The following is a 20,781-nucleotide window of genomic DNA, read 5'->3' on the forward strand; positions in this document are numbered from 1 at the left end:
GTGGCATAGCGACATATAAAATACTTCCTGCAGAGCTGGAAATGTGCACACAACGAGGCTGCAATCTCCTGTCCAAGGGAATCTAATCCTCAGACCTGCTGTTTGCTGGATGCACTGAAGACATGGGAAAATGCCCCTCTTCTTCCACATTTCTGCTCTCTGTTCCCCCATTGACAGTGAATCTCAGCGCTGGGGGGACTGCACCTGAGCACAAATGCAGAGGGAACCATTATCAAAGTGCGTTTTGTCTCCTTGCAGCCTGGGAAGCAAAGCTGGCCCTAGGCACCGGCCTCGGAGGTGAATTGTGCCGGAGGATCAAGCCCCTGAGCCCAGTGGCCGTGGGTGCTGCCGCGGGCTGCCTTCGAAGGAGCGATCCCACTGCAGCGGGGGTTTGCAAGGCCAGCCCTGCACCCCGGCAGTCGGTGAGCCCGAGCAGCCAGACTCCTGAAGGCAGCACCTTCCTGACCCCATTTGGCCTGCGGTGTCTTTCATAGACTTTGCCGTTTGGGTTCATGTTATTTTTACCCTGCAGAACGGGAGCAAACTCCACTGTGTGTGCAAAGCCCTTGCGCAGCCAAGCCCGACTTTCTGCCGAAACCCAGACAAGGAAAACAAATTGCACAGAGAGGGAGCAGGGCTTTATCCAAAGCCCACGGAAATCAGTGGTGAAACCAGAAATCATTTCTTCTCCCCTGCTTGCTTTCTCTCTCCATCCTATTTGAACCGAAACTTTTTGCACGCAGAAATAAAGAAACAGATCCAAGCTAGAGAGCAGACATCTGAGCCACGGGTAATCGCAATTAAAGCAAATTCATTGCTGTCACTGTATTTTTTCTGTCCAGTTAAACCAAGTTATTTCATAGAGATCGTGATGGGGGGAGATGCCACCATTATGCATTTAAATTGTTTTTTTAAATGGGCAGCTACCTTCTAACAAGGCTAATTTACAGACACCATAACCTGACGTGAGAAGTTTCTTTCACTACTCTCAACTCCCCCTTTCTCAAGCATGAGCAGAAGCGGAGGTTGTATTTGAAGCACTCGGAGAGCTCGCACAGACCTGCCAGTTCACGGATGGAAAAATACATCGGCAATGCAGAAAAACGAAGCTGTGCCCCGAGATACAAATTGTGTTATTACACTCTGGAGATGAGCTGGTCCGTGCACTCACAAGGCCGCAGTCATCGGAGAGCATCTGTTGCAATCACAGGTTCTTCCAGGCTGCGCGGCAGAAGCGACCTCCCAAATATCTTAGCAGCAGCTGGAGCTCACACAAATGCTCCATGTTCTTTATAGGGCTGAACAGCATGTGCCTGCTGTGCGCTGAATTACTGGTTGGTGGGCCCCATTTGCTCTGTGGATTTGGGAGGTAAATACAGAGCCTCCCCCACTGAAGGTGACGTGGTCGGGACTGTCACCTGTGCAGAAGGGGTTGCAGGCTGACCTGGTCTCTCTTTATAGGTTTGTACAGTGCAAAATGCCCCCTTGGCACTAGGTCAGCAATATTAATTGCCCGTGAGAGGAAGCATATAATCAGCCTTCAATGCTGTATAATTACTCAGAAATTACCAGAAGAAATTAATTCCAAAAGGTGAACATATGGGCTGCAATGTTGAAGCTGAAGCTGGATTTTGCCTCTGGTTACCGCCACTCATAACTGAGGGCAGAATCTAGGCCAAAAGTGTGTTTTCTAGTTCATGATTTATTGTCCCAAAATGTAACCGGTAATGAAAACCGTGCTCCACTTAATACACATTTGACTTCCAACAAAAATGCCAGCAGGAACTCTTTCTTCTCATTTTTGCGTTACGGCTGCCCGTCGGCAGAGACTCTACGGTCTTGACTTTCCTACCCGCAGGGGCCAAAGCAATGGGGAGAACCGCACAAAGATACGAAACCCGAGCACTGGCTGCCACCGGGCACCACAGACCCACGTCTCCTTTCAGCCCCCAGCTCATCCGTGGACCTTCCTCTGCATCTCCCTCTCTTCCTGCACTAATTCCCCCACTTGAGCAGGGCAGGGCCCTCACGGCTCGTGATGTCTGGATTATTTTTGCAAGCAAATATGAATTTTTGGATGATGTTTTTTTCCGCCCTTCGGGCACTGCACAGGGATCTCTGTTGTTGATGGGACTGCAAACCTGCTTCCAACCCGGGGCGTTCTGCCCCGCCTTTGGGACCCACTGGCTAGCAGCGGTTAAGCACTGTCCCTGTGGCACAGGAACACATTTCAGTGCTTAGCCCAAGCCCCACGACTTTGCATTTTGGCATGCCGGTTTCCAGCCCCCCCACCCCAAAACAGCACCCGCAGGCTGAACTATCCCTGCTCTGCTGCACGCTCAGCTCAGCCTCTTCCCCAGGGGTGCTGAGCACCCAAAGCCGATAGGAGCCTGTAGAAGAACCTCAGAGGAAGCCGAACGGTGGTGAAGAGACCCTCCAGCCCTCCTGAACCCCTCTCGCGAACACGGGGCGGGGGGGTGGGAAACCATTCGGAGATGGCTGAATGCCACGTCTGAGCCCCTTCACTGCAAACGGGAATTCATTTGCATGCCAAAGTTGTAGTCGGGTGCTTTACAACACGGTGCGAGCATGTAAATGTATCTGAATCTTCAATATTGCCTGGCTGTCACCCGGCAGGGCGCTCCCCTTGGAGAAAATCCCTCCGGGGCTGGAAGGGGACCCCAAATAGTGTCTGTCTGATGGAAGCCTCAGGTCCAAAGGCCAGCAAAATGATGGAGATCCGATATGCATCAAATTCAGGCATATGGTATATCTGCTACCGACTTTTCCCAGACTAAGCCATGCATGCCAGCGATGGCAGGAAACCCGCGGGCTGCATGACAGGCGTTGCTGCCTCTCCATACCCCTCTTCACTGCCTCAGTGGTCCCAAATGACTCTGCAATCAAGGCCCCATTCAAGCCAGGAAGAGTCAAATCCTGGGTATATGTATTAGGCCAGCACTTCCCACTTATTTTTCAGTTCTTGGACACCTACAAATTTTGCAGGGACAGTGCAGGCACTTTTTCATACAAACAGTCTGTGGTACATACACAAATACACACATACCTCCTTCGTAGCCACATCCACAGACTCCTTACAAGTAGCCCAGGACTCTACAAAATTAATTATATTAAGCAATTAACAGTGGTGCATGCGAGTTTGTGGACCTTCTTACTGCCAAGGACCAGAGTACAAACTATATCACCCACGATCAATGTGAGCTAGTCAGATTCTTGGACATGAATATATCTATTCCAAACGTACACCCACTTTACATCCCTTTATATTGTGCAGCCGCTGTAAAGGGGTGCTGGAATAAAGGAAAATTAAGGTCTGTGTGTTTTCATGCCTCCCCAGTTCTCTGAGCAGAGCTGGCTAAGTTCCTCTTTTACTATTATTAGTAGTGTTGTTGTTGTTGTTGTTGTTATTGTTATGATTATATGCATTTCATTCCCTTTTGGGTAATGAATAATTTATGACTCTGTCTCGATCCCCTTTCAATGGATTCACTATCCAGGGAGACTTGCTGAATAATTTGGATCATTCGTTTTCAAGTGCATGGGCTGCCGACAAATTGTCCGCTTTTCATTACTTGGGACATTCATTGGTCACCCAAATCAGGGGATTTCTTTGGTTGCCCCAAACACGTGGTGTGCTGTCTGGGGTTTTGTTGGGATTTTTTTTTTTTTTTTTTTGGTGATTGGGTGAAACTTTGTGAAGTGGAGAGTAACAAATAGCTCATTTGGGGGGCTGGATTTCTGGATAAATTAGTTTGCCAAATTTTCTAGTCACATTCTTGTAAATGTGATTTCTCAAAGGCTTGTGAAAAGTACATGCTATGCAGTATATTAAATGCTGTTTAATATTTTAAAAGCATTCTTATTCTTGCTGTTTGATTTAATCAAAAATATTATATAGCTGACTACTGAGCATGTTTCTTCCTCAGTGCTAGCCAGAGAGATCTGGAAGCGTTAGACCTGGCTTCCCCTTTGGCTAAAATCCCAGGGGCAAATGAATTTTAAAAAGGTTTGTATTTGGGGATATTTTTGCCTTAAAATCAAATGAACATTGAGTGTCTGTATTCACCCAGCTCTGCTCGGCATGACTGGTTTTGGGGCCCAGCAATGCCCCGACCCTGCAGGCACAGTCTGTCCCCAAGGGCAGCGTCCCACCTAGCTCAGGACCGTCGCCGAACCCCCATCAGAGATGTGTCCGTCAGCAGAGGCCTCGGCACGCCGTGGCCCTGGCCATCAGCACGTTACTGCGTTTTGCCATCCAATGCGCTGGAGCATGGGACGGAGACAGTCGACCTGTCGCTGCTGGGTACCTGCAGCTCGGCCCTGAGGTCCCTATGTGGGCATCTCAGCAGGTTTGCTGCCGAGACCCCCAGCTCCATTAAAATCATGAGGAAGTGCCAGCGCTCAGCAGCAGAACGAATCGACGGCAGAGCCAGGTTGCTCCACAGACCCCCTTTACTCTCCCTCTGCTAGTCTAAACCCATGCCTTTCCCCAAAAAAGCCAGGGGCTACATCCTCGCGCGGGTTCGCCGGGGAATTAGCAGGGCTGCGCAACCCTGCTGCGGTTCAGACCTTCCCTGCGCGCCGCGGTGCGACCACGACCCTGCGGGCGCAGAGCCCAGCACCACCCTCCCCAGCACCACGGAGGCTGCGTTCACCCCCCGACTAACCAGCCAGCGCCGCAGTCCCCGGGGCCCCGAGCCGGAGGGGCGCATCCGCTCCCGGCTCGGCACCGCCTGCCGCCTGGTTAGCTCCGATTTACGAGCAGCGTGTGAAGGACAGACACTGGGCCGCTGGGCTGAACAATGTGGGAATATTAGCCGAGTTACAAAAACAAACAAACCAAACCCCGCCGGGAGCCCGTTTCATTTATTTTCTTTTGTCCAGTTTTGCTTCAGCGTGAAAGTCGCCCTTTCAAGTCCAGCAGTTGTGTTCCAGCCCCGGCGGGTAGCTGATCCAAAGCGTTACACTGAGAGCTTCCCAATGGCATGTTTGCACAGTTCAATTCATTTCTAAATATTCAGTGGAGTTTCCCTCCCTCCTACCCTCCCAGGACTTTCTGCCCAAGAGCTGAGGGTGTAAAGTACAGGGCTGGGGATACTGGTGCACAGAGCCTTTGTGTGCAAACACAAGCTGCTGTTTGTATTTGCCTTCACACTGTCAGAGCTCAATTGTGTGCAATGCAATACTGGCTACCAGTCTGCTTTCAATATCCGCTCGGCCATCCCCGCTGCCAGAGAGACGCTCCCCCTCCCTGCTCACTTTGAAGCAAAGTGATTTAATTTCATGAGACTTTTGATAATCACGTTACAATCTCAAACATTAACCAGAACTGACTCCCTATTGCAAAAGGGCGGGCGAAAGACAGGGTAAACAGCTCGGCTCGGGACAGCCTGCAACAGGAGAGCAAGGCAAAATTCGCGACGGCTGCCTGGCTGGTTCTGCACCGCTTATCAGATCATGCTGGAAAACTATAGCCTCTTGCCAGCGATGTCAGAGAGAGAAGTCGGGTTTGGCCAGCTCCAAGGAGGATGCTCCGTGGGCTAATTTGCTCATTTCAGCTCAGTTCTTGTGCACCACGATGGCTGATTTTTAAATCCAGCCCTGTCTCTCCCATCTGTAACTCTTCCCTTCTTTTGCCTTCATTCCTCCCTGTTCCCCTCACTGACCGCTCCATTTACAGTGTCCTCATGCCTCTGTCCTGGTGGATTCACCAGGACTGAATTTGCTTCTAAGACAGGCTCCATCCGAGTGTGCATCCATGCATGCTTCTGCGGCCAGCGGCCCAGGCAGAGATGGGGCTTCCCGAGATGGGGTAGAGAGGGTCTAGGGAAAGAGGAGGGTTGTGGTGGGAGCCTTGTGGGATCCTGGCCACTTTTGCTTGCCTTAAGAGATGCAGGGTGATGTGTGAGAGGAACAAGTCCTCTGAACCCCTCATGCACCCCCTTCTCGGGCATCCTGCCTCTGGTCAGCCCCATCTTTGCCTGGGCTATGCCCAGGGAGAGGGACTCAGGGAGGACCACAAAATGTGTCCACGTTGCATGAACAGGAGCAAAACCAACTCAAAGGTCTATGTGAGCTCTCCTGGGGAGATGTCCAAGGTGGCCCTAGAAAGGTCTGAGCATGGGAGATTCTCAGCTGGGACATGGACGTGGGCATAGCTGACCAAATTCTGAAGATCTGAAATGGTTTCACAGCAAGAAGAGGAGGCCAAGACCCAGGGGTGGGATTCAGATGTTAAATGTGGGTGTCTAACGCCAGGTGGGATGTGCTGGGCTGCGAGGTACCTGTTCAAGGCTGGCAGAGGAGACGCAAGACCATGAGGGCCCTGTGTCCTTCAGAGCTGCAGGCTGGATGGGTTACTCAGAGGAAGCAGACACCCATGGATCTGCCCTGCAAATCAACACCAAGGTTCATGTATCACAGCTCTGTCTCTTCCTACCTGTTCCCACCTCTCTGTACACAGGGCTCAGCCTGTCTCAAAGCATCTCCTGAACAGCCAAAAATCACATGCTGAGTCCTGAAGGAAAGGCTACCCGGCACTTCTGAAGCTGTGAGAGCAAATCCAGGTACTGCACTGGGCTGCTGGGCCCCCTGGCAATCCTAGGTGGGTGTAAAAAAAAATCTCGTTTCCCAACCGGACGCATTGTCCTCTGTCTCTAAATCCAATATGGCCTGAGCCTCACTGGCTGCTTTAGACTGGACACTAAATGTCCAGATGAATAAAATTAGAGGATATTAATTCAGCCTATGGAGCTGCCATGAAAAAATAGTCATACTCAGTCAAAACGAAGCACAGATCACAATGATTCACACAGTGCTGCAGAATGCAGCCTAGTAGGGATCACGGTGATGGATGGTTTAGAAATACCACGGGGAAGATGACATAGATTCCTCATCCATCTTTCCATCCAAATTTGTGAATGTGGAGTACAAAGACATGTGTAAAGACGGTGATCAGGGACAGAACAGCTGGCTTTGCCTCGCAAAAGCTGGGAGCTCCCAGACCCAGCACAGATATGGCACGCAGCCCGGCCAGCGAGCTGTGCAAAGGGGAAAGTGCTGAGCCAGCAACTTGCCTCATGCGCTGCTTCTCTCTCTCTAATTCCCACCCGGGACAGTGGGAATGAAATCCCCGTGCTCCTCAATGCTATGAGAAACTGAGGAATGCTCTTCCCTCTCCACCACCCACCACTGGTGAATCAGTGCATGCACCTATCTGCAGGGTTTCCCATCTCAGCGCTCCCCAGTGGCAGATCAAAAAGCATAAATCTGCCCTAAAACAGAACATGCACACCCTGGTTGTTCAGTCTGCTTCAGTGCCCGGCCACTCCTGCCCCTAGACCATCTTTACCCTTTTCCGGGTGCAACTGTGGGCTGGTGAATGAGTGGGCCAAGAAGCGCTGAGTGTGGGCACCCAGGTCACTTCTCTCCAAACAGGAGAGAGACGGCAGCTTTCGCCCTTGAGGAGGGTGTGCGAGGGCACAGGGCACACCCCTCTCCAGGGACATCTCTCTCCGGGTGATACCATGACCTGGGTGACAAAGGCGGGCAGGCAGATGCAGAGGTCCCTTCCAGCCCATATCCTCCATGAAGTATTTTAGAAAGACTCTGTGCTTCAAGAAAAGAGTGAAATACAGTTTTTGGGGGGGTTGTGTTTTTTTGTGTTTTTTTGTTTTTTGCTCCTCAGCCTCCAACCCTGTATCAAGGAGAGAGAAATAGATACAATTTTCAACCCGAACTTCATTTGTAAGATGCTTTGAAAACGTTTGAAAGTAACAAGCCTGCCTGCACCCTTCCTGGTTTCAAAACTGTGTTCAGGAAATAAGCCTGAGCTGTTTTGCATCTGTTGCTTTCTTTGCTTGCTGGACTCCCTGGCGACGTAGCTCCCAAGGAAAAGGGAAGGTTACTCTGTGCAGAAAAGGGGTGTTGTGAAGGGCAGTGATTTCATGCTTTCTCAGTTGGTTCCTCAACACACTTGGACTTCCTGCAATAGCTGAGACTGTCTCTGCCGAGACCCTGGGCCAAAGCAGGCTCTCCATATCACTCCAGTGCTGTTCAAACCAAACGCAGGCATCAACCAGGGTCCCAGCTGAGCCGCGTGCCTGCTCCGTCCCTGGCCCCCAGCCCGCATGGGTGCCCGCTTTGTCACAGCTTAGACCCAGCATTTCTTTAGAACTACCCCCATGAAGACAACAATTTTTCCTCCTCCCTTCTCATCCTCTGCCTTCTGCCAAGCCTAACTCAAACTCCAAGCTCCGCACAGCCTGTACTCCCGGGAAGTGCTGGAGCCCGATCCGATGTGCGGCTCAGCCTCTTCATATCACTAATCGCTGCTGACGAACGCACAGCTCTTGGCTGGGATGGACCGAAACGTGTCGAGCCCACCAGCTCTGCTCACTGCAGCTCCAGACATCGTTTCTCATAGCCTCCCGGCTGCGCTGACTCAGAGTAGGAAAAGCCTCCCTGTCTTGTTATCAGTCCCCTGGGCATCCTAATCCCCCTATAAATGAAAGCTATTACACAGATATCTTTTTAAAAGCCTGCCTGTCACTTCAAACCGGAGAGCAACGTCACAGCCACGAGGGAATTTTTGCAGTGTGTGGTTAGCTGGGGTAAAACGCAGCCACCGGACTGAGCCCAAATTGCATCAGATGGCAATCTGACCCTATTTCTTTACAGGATGCACTGATGGCACTTAGATTCATGTTCAGGCTGAGACCTATTAAACTTGCGATGCTGGGCTCCAGCAGCCAAGCTGAGCGTTGCAGCCCATGCAGACGGCAAAGCTGCACCTCGCAGCTGCCTCCCCCGGCTTCTGCCATGCTGCCCGGCGAGCAGTGGCACTTGGGGAGGGGGGTCGGGTCATGGAGAGGAAATGTCACCAGCCGATTGCAGGAGCAAAGGCCAAACGGCAGCCGCTGCTCCGGACACCCTGGGGACGAAGCAAATGTGACTGCTGGGATCCGTGGGTGGCCCCGGCTGCTCCTCGCACCTTGTGTGCAATGCAGAGCCGGCCCTAGGGCATTTCACTCTCCCTTGACTGTGTCCGTGCAATCCCTGGGGAGGTGGGCAGCACTGCAATGTCACCGGGAGCAGAAGCAGGCTCTGCTTCGGGGTGTTCTCGGCGACACTGCTCCCTGCAAACACGAACCAGACCTGCACGACCTTGTGAGCAGCAGGCTGGTTGCTGGGGTCGGGGGGTGTTTTGCTGTTTTTGTCCCAGACTCTGCAGGCACTGCATCCAGAGCCAGACAGTGATCCATCACTGGCAAGCCCTTTTCCTGGGACTAAGGCATGTGTGCAGGCTGATCACAGGAGCGAATCTGCTCCCACCCCAGCTGCTGCCTGAGAAAGAAAGGAGATCCTGCTTGGTACAGCCAAGAACATACCTCAAATAAGTGATTAGCGTTTGGTCAGATCTGGGGGGCTGTGAAGTCCTGCTGCATGTTGAGGACTTGGCTCTGTAGCAGCGAGGGCTTGTGACAACAGGGCTCCTTTGCTACGGGTCAGGGGCAGCTGTGGCAGTGCTTTCTAGGAAAGGTTGTATGTTGTATTTGGTGGGTTGTGAGGCTGCTTTGGGTTTATTTCTGCCATTTGCCTGGGCAGATTTTGCATAAGGCTAAATGATCTGTGTGGTCTCTGCCATGCTCTGAAGGTAACCAGCTAGGTTTTGGTGCTCCTGACCCAAGAGTTCCTGCACCCTGCATGCTACCCAGGGGAAAACTGGCTGGGGAAGAAATGCCTCAGAGCAACCACCCAATAGACCTATGCCCAAAGGATCCCCAGGAAAACCACTCCACTTGCACAGCCCAATCCAGGCACATGTCCCAACAGCTCCATAATAACTGTAAGAACTTCCAAAAAACTGTACCAAACTGCAGGGTATCTCAGAAAGGAGCATGAGAGACCTAGGGCCAAAGAGGGAAGCAGCCTCCCACAGCCAGCAAATCTGTTCCCCACCCCCGAGAGCAAAGGAGGACATATGTTCAGAGTATAGGGAAGGGCTCACACCTCTGAAGTGCCCCCACTTAACAGGCCAGGTAGGAAGGCCTAAGCCCCAGGAGTGTTTTTAGAAGCACGATCCTAGCAGGCAGTGGAGATTCGAGAGCCCTCACACGCTTTTCACTCAGTCCTCGGAAAGGCAGGACGTCCCCCTCGTCAGTCACAGGGGGGTTGCTGAAGCAAGGACAGCATAGACTGAATAAGGATGACATGCTTTGGCCCAGAAAGTGGAGGGCAGAGATTAGCCGTGGACAAGCTCAAGGGAAGGCAAGTGTCCAACCCAGAGTGCCAAGCTCGGTTTTGTTTTAGCCTTAACTGCGCTTTTTTGTTTGTTTGTTTGTTGGTGTAAAAACCTTTCTGTTGGAAATCAGTTTAACTTTAAGCTTCCTGAGAATAAAAGCCTGTGAGAAAGCTCTGCCCATGCAAGGCCCACTTGGGAGGCTACAATGGGAGTCTCAGCAGCTTATGGGCCCATATTTCTATGGCTACAGCACCCATCTGCTCAGCAATACAGTGTTACCCATATCTAGTGCAATTCCTGATGCAGAGCCACCCGCTGGGAGCTGAACGAGGAGCTGGGGCCTGATTGTGGAAGGTGCAAAGGCCCCGCGGCTCCAGGGATGGCAGCTGGCATACAGGAGGTCCAGTCGGCAAAGGGTTCACTCCGGTGTTGGCTCATGCCACGTTGCTGGTGAAGCTGCCCCAGTCCTGGTGCTTCCCAAGAGGCAGGGATGCTATGCTACAGCTTCACACCTTTCTTCCACAAACTCCAAGGCATTTTGCACAGCCTCTTTAGTCTCAATAAATGGGGAAACTGAGGCACAGGTGGCAAGAAGAGCCTGCATTTCAGACAGCGTGAATGCAGGGGCCACACAGGCACCTTTCTCCTCACAGAGGATTTTACAAGGCCACTTAAGTGCTCTGTCCAACTCTTGTGCCTCCATGGTGCCAGGAACCAAAGGAGAAATGGGCGCAAAAGATGTACCGCTGCCCAAGTAGGTGTCTGTCGGCTCTGGTGCCCCTACTTCCCTCCACTTTCTGCTCTATTAGAGGCAGACCCCCCCTGCTCCTCTTGGAGACAGACCATTCAAAAAGCCCTGAACTGCCACAGGAGAGGAGAAGACAACACAAAGGAAAGGAAACTGCCACTTTTCAGTCTCTACCTGCTGCAGTTTATGGGTAGCTGCCCACCTCTGCACCCTTTCATGCTCTGCTATCCCTCAGTGAAGGAAGCCATTCCTTGATGCCCTCTGGATCTTTCCAGTTCTGTTTTCTCAGCCTGAGATCCAGAAAGGACATCTCCCACCCACCTAGTCTTTCTTGATGGTCCTCAGCTCCTGTGAACTGTTGTCACCCTCAGGAGGCCGCAGAAATTGCACTGGGTCACCCAGGCTCACCATCCTCCAGTTTTTACGAAACCAGCACCTGCCAGATGTTTCGCGGTCACTTGAGAGAACTTTACCCTGTGCAGATCGTTCCATGGCTGAGCTGTTCTCTGAAGTGGGAAGCTATTTTAATGCTTGACTGTCTATTCCCCTGTCTCAGGTACATCTTTCTGTGCTGTCCCTTAAGGGTATCTTCAACACCTCAGATTTTCCATATGATCGCAAGAACTGTGTGCTTAGATGAGCAAGTGGATGAACGCTCATGTCTGAGAGACTTGCAAAGCTGGGAGGCAAGAGAAGGCAGGGACCTCTCTGCCACCCAGCCACATAAGGACCAAAGGGGTCTGAGGCCCCGCTGCTCTCGCTGCCTCCATCGCCACGGGGAGCTGTGTGGTCCCATCATATGACACAGAAGGAGCTGTAAGCCCGCACGCCTTGCCACCCCTCCCCCTGGAGTGCCTCAACCCCTGTCAGGCAGGTGATTGTAGCTTCCCTCTCAGCCAAGAAATGGCTGCAGACACACTCTGACGGGATGCAGGCAACCAGTACCACCAGTGCAACCCCTCGTCTCATTTGGAGGCAAAAAGGAATGGGAAGAAACTCTCACATGACTATCCAGCACCCCGCTGGGCTGACCCGAGCGAGAAAGCTTACAGACAGAAGGAGAACCATGAAGATACTTTAAGCGAGAAGATTAAAGTGGGCTAAAGAAGCAGGATTACCAAGGTTTAATAAAAGACACCAAGAATTCCCGGAGAGAAAATCCTACAGTCCCTAGATCCCTCTGCAGGACCAGAGCGAAAAGAGCACTCTGCTGCAGCCCAGACGGGGCTAGCAGGCTGAGTTCATGGAAGAATTCGATTTCCTTGATTGCGACGAGGATGGAGGGGAGCCCAACAGCTGTTTTAGTTAGCATTGCCCTGCAAATATCTCCCTGAACTGCCACTGAGACGATAAAGGTCCAGCCCCAGGTTTTTCTGGGAGGAAGCTTTTCGTTGCAAATGTTTGGCAGTCTATTCTGTAGTAGTTACTGGTCCCTTCAGCCTCTGAGATGAAGTTTCTTTTTAGCTGGAGGAGAGAATTGCTAGCAAATTGCTCTGACATCAGACTTATCCAAGCCTGGGAACCCCACTGCAGCACACAGCGCAGAGCAGAGTCTGTCTAACACCAGGCTTCATGCGTCTCTTGTGCCAAATCCCGTATCTGAAAACACAATATGTTTCCTTTTCTCACTGCAATTGCACTTGTTATTGTTAAACACTCTAGGCATAATATAAGGCCAAAATCCGAGAGGCGCCCAGCACCTGCATGCACCATTGACGTCAGAGAAATGTGCAGGTGCCGGGTACATCTCCTGTCCCTGTGGGGGAAAGCGATGCAAAAGCACCAGAGACGGCAATGGGAACAGAGTCTGGAGGTCATTCTCAAAGCGCCTGTCAGCACACGGCAGCGAGTGTTTATCTAGTAGCACTTTCTCTGGCCAAGGCAAATGCAAAGGTATTTTATGCAACCTAAAGGGAGTTTCCAAAAGTGTTTCACAGCAGTTTGTGTCTGTGTTCATTTCCAGCACTCAAAATAATGCTATGGCTCACAAATGTTGTGGAACAGCATTGATTGCAATTTACTGATGATGCTAAATCTGGCCAAAGCCCAGGTCCCTGGCTGCATTTTCATGCATCCGCACAAGCTCACTGGGCTCCAAAGACTTTCTAGCTGGGGCCCTTTTCAACAGCAGCCTCCTCTCAAAGGATGATCTGGAAGCTTCATCAGGACAAGCTGGGTTGGAAACATGGAGCTTGGGTTGGGCTGACACTGATCTGAACAGAACAGACCTGACAATGCAGAGCATCGGTGCAGGAGAGAGGGAGGCTGGAGAAAAGACCTCCCAGCCCGGCTGACTAAACTGAGTGATTGCAACAGCTTGTCTCCAAGCTGTGTCCTCCCTGGAGCATGTTAGCTCCCAGGCACTCTGCCAACACCAGACTGTAAGCCCAAACCCTACGTGGATAAGTTATTTGCCAGGTAAAGTTGATGGGAATCTGTATCAGTGAAAAGCTCTGCTGGCTGGGATCCTTTTGCAGGATCTGGTCCCGGGAGAACATCTTCCTGGGCCAGGCCCTGTCCTTTCCATGTAAGGTGCCCAGGCTTTTGCAGGCAGCAAGAAGTGATAAAGAAAAATTAGATCTGGCCAGAGAAAAATGTTCCCCTGGGAAATTTTGACTTTTTGTCAAAAACTCCGATGCATTTCTTATTTCAGCCCCCAATAAACATGAATAGGAACAAAGGTTCAGTTTTGGCAGTGGGAGTGGGCTTACAAAGAAAATCCCCAAATTTTCAAGCACAGCAGACACATTCTGTCATTATTTTCTCTGATTGAAAACCCAATTTTCCAGAAAAAAAAAGCAAAATCAGTGAAAAAATCTTGTCCAGTTCTCACACCACTGTCTGGGGCAAATTCAGCTAATTTGGCTAATTCACCTGCACCTTCACCACTGCTGCTAAGAAAGGTCTCACCTCCTTTGGCTTCACTTTCTCAATTATTTGAAGATCATTTCAGAGCGTGGCCGACAACATCACTATCAACAACCATGGATTTTTTCACTGCTTGTCCCCAGCTTCTGCTTGTTGAAGGCTGGGTCCGTGGCCTTAGGGTGACCGCAAAGCCTGACTTTTCTCTGGATTTGGGAGAGAAACCAGGGTGGGCTGATGGTCACGAGCAAGTGGGTGGGAGCTGAATGGGGTTATTGTGATCTTTATCTGGGGGGATTATTCTAAGCAGCGTAGGCTTGGCAGGGCAACGGAGTTGTTTAGTTGTGGTTCATATTGCAGAATGATAGGTATGGACCTAAGGATTCTGCAGCAAAAATGGGCTCATGGATAGTGCTTTATAGCAACTTTATCCCTGTACAGGATTCACTTCCCAATAAATTCTGATGAAAAGAAAAAAAGCTCTCGGTGCATTCTACCACAAAAATTTGACATGGCTAGAAGAACTGTGTGTGATCTGAAATGAAAAGCCTGGCATAAAGTCGCATGCTTTACTGGAAACTGGGAACATCTTTCCTTTTCATTAGAAGTAAGTGAGAAAGATATTAAGTGCCACAAGGCCAGTGGAGTAACCGAACAGAAGCATTTTCAGGAGCATTTAAGAGCCCTGCAATCCTCAGTGAGACCAAGGGTCCAGCAGTGAACCTGGGCATGCCAACATCACACTGAATTGCTGTTTTTTGGGGTTTTGGGGTATTTTTCTGATTGCACGGCATTGCTGAGAGCAAACTCTCTTGACGGGACCCTGTCCGTGCCCGTGACACGGGACTGCTGGACCTGGCTGCTGGTGACAGCGTCGTGCCGGGCACGCACCGCGGTGCCGCGGGCAGAGCTGGGTTGTGGGGGGAGATATCCCGGTTCGCTGGCCCAGCTGTGGAGTCCCTTCCCCCGGAGCCAGGCTCTGCGGGGCAGAGGGACCCCGCAGCTGACGGCAGAAACGCAAAGCCGGCGACTTTCGACGTGCCAGAACTCTTAAAGATGCTGAATCCTCTGACCAAAAAAACAGCACTTGTTCGGCGGCGGCTCCCGGGAGGGCGGAGGGGCAGGGAGAAGGGCTCCGGGCAGGGATCGGGGCTCCCGTCGGGGCCGGCGGCGCAGGAGACTGGCTTGCCCCGCCGGGGCGGGCGGCTCGGCCCCGCGGCGTTAGCGGGAAGCCCGGCGGCGGCCCCTCTGCAGCCGCTGCCGCGCGGCGGAGATAAATCACGGCTCGGCGCTGTTTACACATCCGAGCGGCACTTTCCGCCTTCACCCCGGGCCCTGGAAACGGCATTTCCCCGCCGCTTAACCCCCCGCTGCCCGCCGCCCCGGGCCGCTCCCGCTCCGCCCCGACGTGAGCGCGGCGCAAGCGGGGCCGAGCCGCAGCCCCGCGGGCAGCGCAGGCTCCCGGGCCGGCCTGCCGTGCCCTGCGGCCCCGCCGGGAAGGGGCCAGGCACCGGCACCCTCACCCGGCGGGCGGGGAGACCGCGGTCCCGCCGGGGCTCCCGCCGCCGCCGCCCGCGTGTGCCCCGGTGCCACCGGGCTGCGGGGCCGGGCCCCGGCGAGCCCCGAACCAGGCAGCCCCAGCCGCCGCCGGGCTCGGCTTTGTCTCGGTGTTAAGGCGCAGGCGAAGAAATCGCGCTCTCTACAAGGGACACATCTGATTGTGATTTGGGGGAAAAAATGGAAAAGCAAGAAAAAAAAAATAGCCCAACCCCAAACCCGACTGCTCGGCGAGGTTTTTCCTATCGGCGGAGCCGAAAATGTTTTGGAAGACGGAGCCGTGTTTTCCGTGTAAACAAGGCGGCTGCGGGTGCGAGGGGGGTGCCGGGGGAGGCGCTCCGGCCGCCGGGGCCAGGGGTGTCCCGGGGCGGCGAGGCGCTGCGGGCAGAGCCGGGGGAGGCAGCCGAGTCCCCCGGGGGACGAGGCGGCGGCGAGGACGGGTCAAACATAAACCGTGGCGAGGAGAGGACCGGCCACGCCAGGGGGTCTGGGGGAGCAGGGGACGGAGGGGGAGAAGGCTGGGGGAGCCGTCGGCGGGATTTGCAGGGATGCGGGGAACAGCTGCACCCAAACTGCTCTGCCACCCCGGGCGGAGGCGAGGGCTGCGCCGTCTCCCCGTGGGGAACAGACTGGGGCTCCTTCACCGCCAGCACATCGCGGCTTTCTCGCCCGAGACGGAGCGAACCGGCTCGTCCCCGGAGCGCGCTGCTGTTTCTCATTTGGCCTTGGGGCTCGTTCAAGCGCCGCCACCCCGCAGCCGCCTGGCTCGGCCGTGCTGCCGCGGGAGCGCAGCCGCCCCGGAGCCGCCCGGTCCCGGGACGCGGGGAGCCGCCGGCCGGGGCACCGCTGCTGCCGGGCGCTGCACGTCCAGCCGCACGAGCGGCAGGCTTGGCTGAGCCGTCCGCCGCAGCGCTCCCCCGCTTTCTCCCTCCGAGAAGGATCAGAGCCTGCCCGCCCGTCTGGCCACGCCGGCCTCGGAGCCTCCAAAGCGAGCCGGGGGGCTTTGCCGCCCTCCCCGAGCCGGTGCCCCGGCGAAAGGAGCAGCGCTCCTGCGAGCCGCAGGCTCTGCGGACCGCACTGCCCCTCGGGGCGCTCCGGGGCCCGTCCAGCCGGCAGCGTGGGTCTCGGACAGGGATACCCTTCCTGGCGAGCCGGGGGTCCTGAGCGCTTCTCTGGGGTCTCGCGCAAGAACTGCCTTCCCGAGCCCCTTGGTGTCCCCTCTCCCCTGTCCTGGGCTCCCACGTCTCTTGGTGTCCCCTGCCCTGCGCTTCCGAGTTGCGCGGTGTTCCCTGCTCCACACTCCGGAGACCTTGGTGTTGTCGAGCCTGCGACCCCCGGTCCCTTGGTGTCCCCTGCTCTGCACTCTGATGTCCCTTGGTGTCCTCGACTCCGTGCTCCCGAGTGCCTCGGTGTCTGCTGCCCTGCACTCCCGAGTCCCTCGGTATCCCCTGCCTTACGCTCCTGGTCCTTCGGTGTCTGCCTTACGCCTTCGGGTGTCTCAGCGTCCCCTGCCCTTAGCTGCTGCGCCTCGATGTCCCCTGCTGCACCTCTGGATCCCTTGGTGTCCTCGCCAGCGCACTCCTGGGTGCCCCGATGTCCCCTGCCCTGCGCTCCCGAGTGACTCGGTGTCCCTTGCCCTGCGCTTCCGAGTCCCTTGATATCCCCTGCTCAGTGCTTCTGGGTCTCTCGGTGTCCCCTCCCTCGCCCCACGCTTCTGGGTACCTCAGTGTCCTCGTCCTGCTTTCCGTGTCCCTGGCTGTTCCTGCGCTGCTCTCCGTGTCCCCGAATGCCCCCCCGCCCGGAGCTCCGTGTCCCTTAGCGTCTGCTGCCGTGCGCTTCTGGGTCCCTCGGGGTCCCCTGCCCTGCCCCGCACGTCTGGGTGCCTCGGCGCCCCCGCCCTGCCCCGCACCCCGCGTGCCTGGGTGCCCTGCCCCGCGCCCGGTCCCCGCGGTGCCCGCGCCCAGCGCTCCCCCGCCGCGGGGACTCACCCACGCACTCGTTGGCCTCCCGGGCCGTCGCCCGCTGCCAGGGCCGGTCGTAGTGGAAGGGCTTGCAGCGGTCGCACTCGGGGCCGGCCGTGTTGTGCTTGCAGTCGCACACCAGGTTGTCGTCGCGGTCGCGGACGCAGCGCGACGCGTGGCCGTTGCACTTGCAGCGGCCGCCGACCTGCAGGTCGGACACGGCGTAGAAGTAGGAGTCGCGGGCGAGCTCGGAGTCGTCCTCGTTCTCGTCGCCGAAGGTGTGGAGGCGGCTGAAGGTCACTTTGATGTCGGTGGCCGTGACCCAGTCCTGCAGCACGGGCGAGTTGTCGAAGTCGTGGGCCGTGGGGCGGCCGTCCAGGGTGCTGAAGGCGATGAGGCCGCCGGAGAGGGGCCGCATGTCGGTGTGCGAGTCGGTGCAGATGGCCTCCTGCTCGTTCTGCTTGGTGATGGTGGCGCGGCTGGGCTTGTTGTACATCTTGCGGCACTGCGTGGAGTAGAACTGGAAGGGCACCCAGGTCTTCCCGTAGTCCATGGACTTGTAGATGGCCATGGACTCGGGGCGCGGCGAGCAGAACTGCAGGCTCACGTAGGTCACCTCGAACTTCTTGCCGAGGGACAGCGTGAGGGTGACATTGTGCGGGTACTGCACGTAGCTGTCGGACTGCCAGCACGTCAGGTTGTGCGGGTTGTTGAGGTCGGTGAGGAAGGAGGGCGGGTGGGCGCGCTTGGGGTCGGAGGCGTTGCAGAGGTGGCAGGAGCGGACCTGCTCCTCGCCCTTCTCCGTGACCACGCAGTAGCGCGACGGCGGCTTCCCGCAGGTGCTCGACACCTTCACCTCCTTGCCGAAGGCCGAGTTGACGAAGTCGGGGATGCAGCGGCGGGGCAGCCCGTGCTCGTCGTAGCAGGGGTCGGGCTGCGCCGTCTGCACGGCGAACATGCTCATGCCGTGGTAGCCGCCGCGCAGCGGCTGCGCCAGCCACGCCGCCGCCAGCAGCAGGGCGAGCGGCGCCTCCGCGCCCCTCCGCGGCATCCTGCGGCCGCCGGCCCGCGCGGCGACACAGAGAGCGGCGGGCGCGGCGCGGCGCGGCGCGGAAGGGGCCCGCCGGGCGCTGCGCGGCGGGAGGGCAGCGCGGGGCCGCGGGGCGCTGCCCGCGGCGCGGGGGCCCGCGGGGGCCGCGCCGGGCTCTACCGCGCCGCTCCGCGGGGCGGCTCGGCCGACGGAGCCGGGCGGCGGCGGCGGGAGGCGGCTCACGGAGCGCGGAGCATCGCCCGCCCCGGAGCCAGCCCCGCGGAGAAAGGGAGGCCGCGGCGGCGACAGCCCCACAAAAGTGCCGCTGGCGGCGGGGCTGGGTCCCGCCTGCCTCCCGCCCCGGCTCTCGCACGGAGAATGACTGGCGGTCCCAGCCCCCGCCGCGTTTGAGGTCATGCTAAAGGAGTGACATTGCGCTCAAGGAACAGAACAACGACATCCACTGGCGGCTCAGCCAGAGACACGCACAGGCGTCGGGGGGGGGGGGGGGGAGGATGGGAGCGGACACGGAGCCTGCCGGGGGGGGGGGCGCCCCAACACCACGGTGATGGGCGCCAGCGCCATCGCGGGGCTCCCGAGCGACGAGCCGAGCCGCCCCGACGGGGCGGGGAAGGGGCCACCTTCTCCCCCACCCCGACCCCCCCATCCCCCCAGGCCTCACGGTGAGTCTCCCCGCCCTGGGGGTTTGTCCTGGCTGCTCTGCCCCGACGGCAGGCTGGGGCAAGCCAGGGCTGTCCCTTCTCCAACGCCGGAGAGGCTCCGCGGGCATGGGAAGGGGAGAGGCGAGCCTGTGGCTTGGAGTCCCCAAGGGTTCCCAGATTCCTGTCTGGACGCCGATCCGACAGGATCGGGCCCCCTCCCAGATAGTCCTGGACTGGGCTCCGCTGGCCTCCCCTTCCCTGTCCGCGCCCGAGCGGGCCCCGACCCCGCGGTCGCAGGGAGATTCTGGCCGAGCCCCGGGGTGGCGATCTGGGACAGAGCCACCGCCAAGGGCCGCGTCCGGAGCCAGGGACCCCCCCTCCGTGCACGGCTCCGGGCCGAGGGGGCTCCCGGCCCGTCGGTCTCAGCCCAGCGCCTCCTCATCTGGGAAGGAAGCCCCGCTGCTGGGACACTTCCACGCGGGGAAGTTTCGCGTGTTTAGCTATGACGCGGGAACAAAAAATGCCTGGCGCCCCCGCGGCGGATTTCAGAGCCGGGGAGGGAGGCTATGTCCGCCGAGGGACGTTTTCCCGGTGCAACGAGCCGGTCACCGAGTCCCCGTGGGCGGGGGGCTGCGCGGCTCCTCTCTCCGCTCTCCCTCGCTTTGCACCTTGTCGGCGCTGCCGCCTGCGACGGGGAGGAAGGGGTTAAGCGGTGGCACTTGTCCCGCACCCCGGGCCGTGCCCCAGCCCCCGGCTGCCCTTCCCGGCCGCCCCACGGCTGCCCCCGGCGCAGAAAGGACCAGACCCCCGGGCAGGGCAGTCCGCTCCCCGACGGCCCCCTCCCGTCGGCTCAGCCCCGCTTTCGGCCCGGCCGGCTTTGGCTTTGCTCGCCCGGAGCCGCCAGCGACGACCCGCTGCCCCGACGGGTCCCGGGCCGGGGCCGGGATCCCGGGAGCGGCGGAGCATCCCGGTGAGACGGAGCGGGAGGGAGCAGAGGGGTTTCTCTTCTCTCGGGCTCCGCGCTCCCTTGCCCGCTCGCCCTTGATTAAAAGGGCACTTTTATTTTTCCAACGGAGGTGCCCTTTCTCGGAGGGCTGCCCACACGTTGTCACTCAAGCGGCCGGGCCCTGGCACGGCGGCGCGGCCCCCTCCCCGGCGAGCCCCGGCGGCGCGGCCGGCCCGAGGGGACGGGGCTGCCCGGGCAGCGGCGAGCTCCGCGCCGGCCTCCCGCCCCCTCCCCTCCGCCCGCCCCTCTCCCCCTCTTTGAATTCCTTGCCACCGAGCTGAATAAAAGTGGTTGTTGTAAATTGAATTAGTGCCTGATTAATCTGCTCCCGGGCCTGCTAGCCCAGCGGGGCGTCTTTGGCAATGCAACCGCCTTCCCTGCAGGGCAGCGGGGCTCCGCAGCCTCCCTGCCCCCACCTCTCCCCCCAGCCCCCCACCGGCAGCCCCGCCGCGGCCGGGATTTGTTAACTCTTCCTCGGGAGACGGCCCCTCCGTCCTGCTCCCGACGCCCTCGCAGCTCCGGCTCCTCGGCCTGCGCCCGGGGACGAGGTGTGTGTCGGGGGGGAGGCGATCGGCCCGGCCCCGGGGGGGGGATCGCAGTCCTCGCTGCTCCCACCGAGCCGTCCAGGGACACAAATGCACCGGCGCACTCCCGGGCACAGACAGGCCGGACGCCCCCCCCAGCACAC

The 20,781-nt window shown here is 57.2% G+C and overlaps 1 protein-coding gene across 1 annotated transcript in view; it reads right to left on the reverse strand.

The window, feature by feature from the left end:
* NTN1 (netrin 1) overlaps positions 1-18,493 on the reverse strand; it is a 121,913-nt gene extending 103,420 nt beyond the window's left edge. Inside the window, exon 1 of the mRNA XM_026120599.2 lies at positions 17,423-18,493. Coding sequence (XP_025976384.2) covers positions 17,423-18,446 — 1,024 coding nt within the window. The 5' untranslated portion in view covers positions 18,447-18,493. The remainder of the gene's footprint in view (positions 1-17,422) is intronic.
* Positions 18,494-20,781: the final 2,288 nt, after the last annotated feature.

This window comes from Dromaius novaehollandiae, chromosome 18 (genome assembly GCF_036370855.1).
Source record: "Dromaius novaehollandiae isolate bDroNov1 chromosome 18, bDroNov1.hap1, whole genome shotgun sequence".
NCBI classification, from domain to species: Eukaryota; Metazoa; Chordata; class Aves; order Casuariiformes; family Dromaiidae; genus Dromaius; species Dromaius novaehollandiae.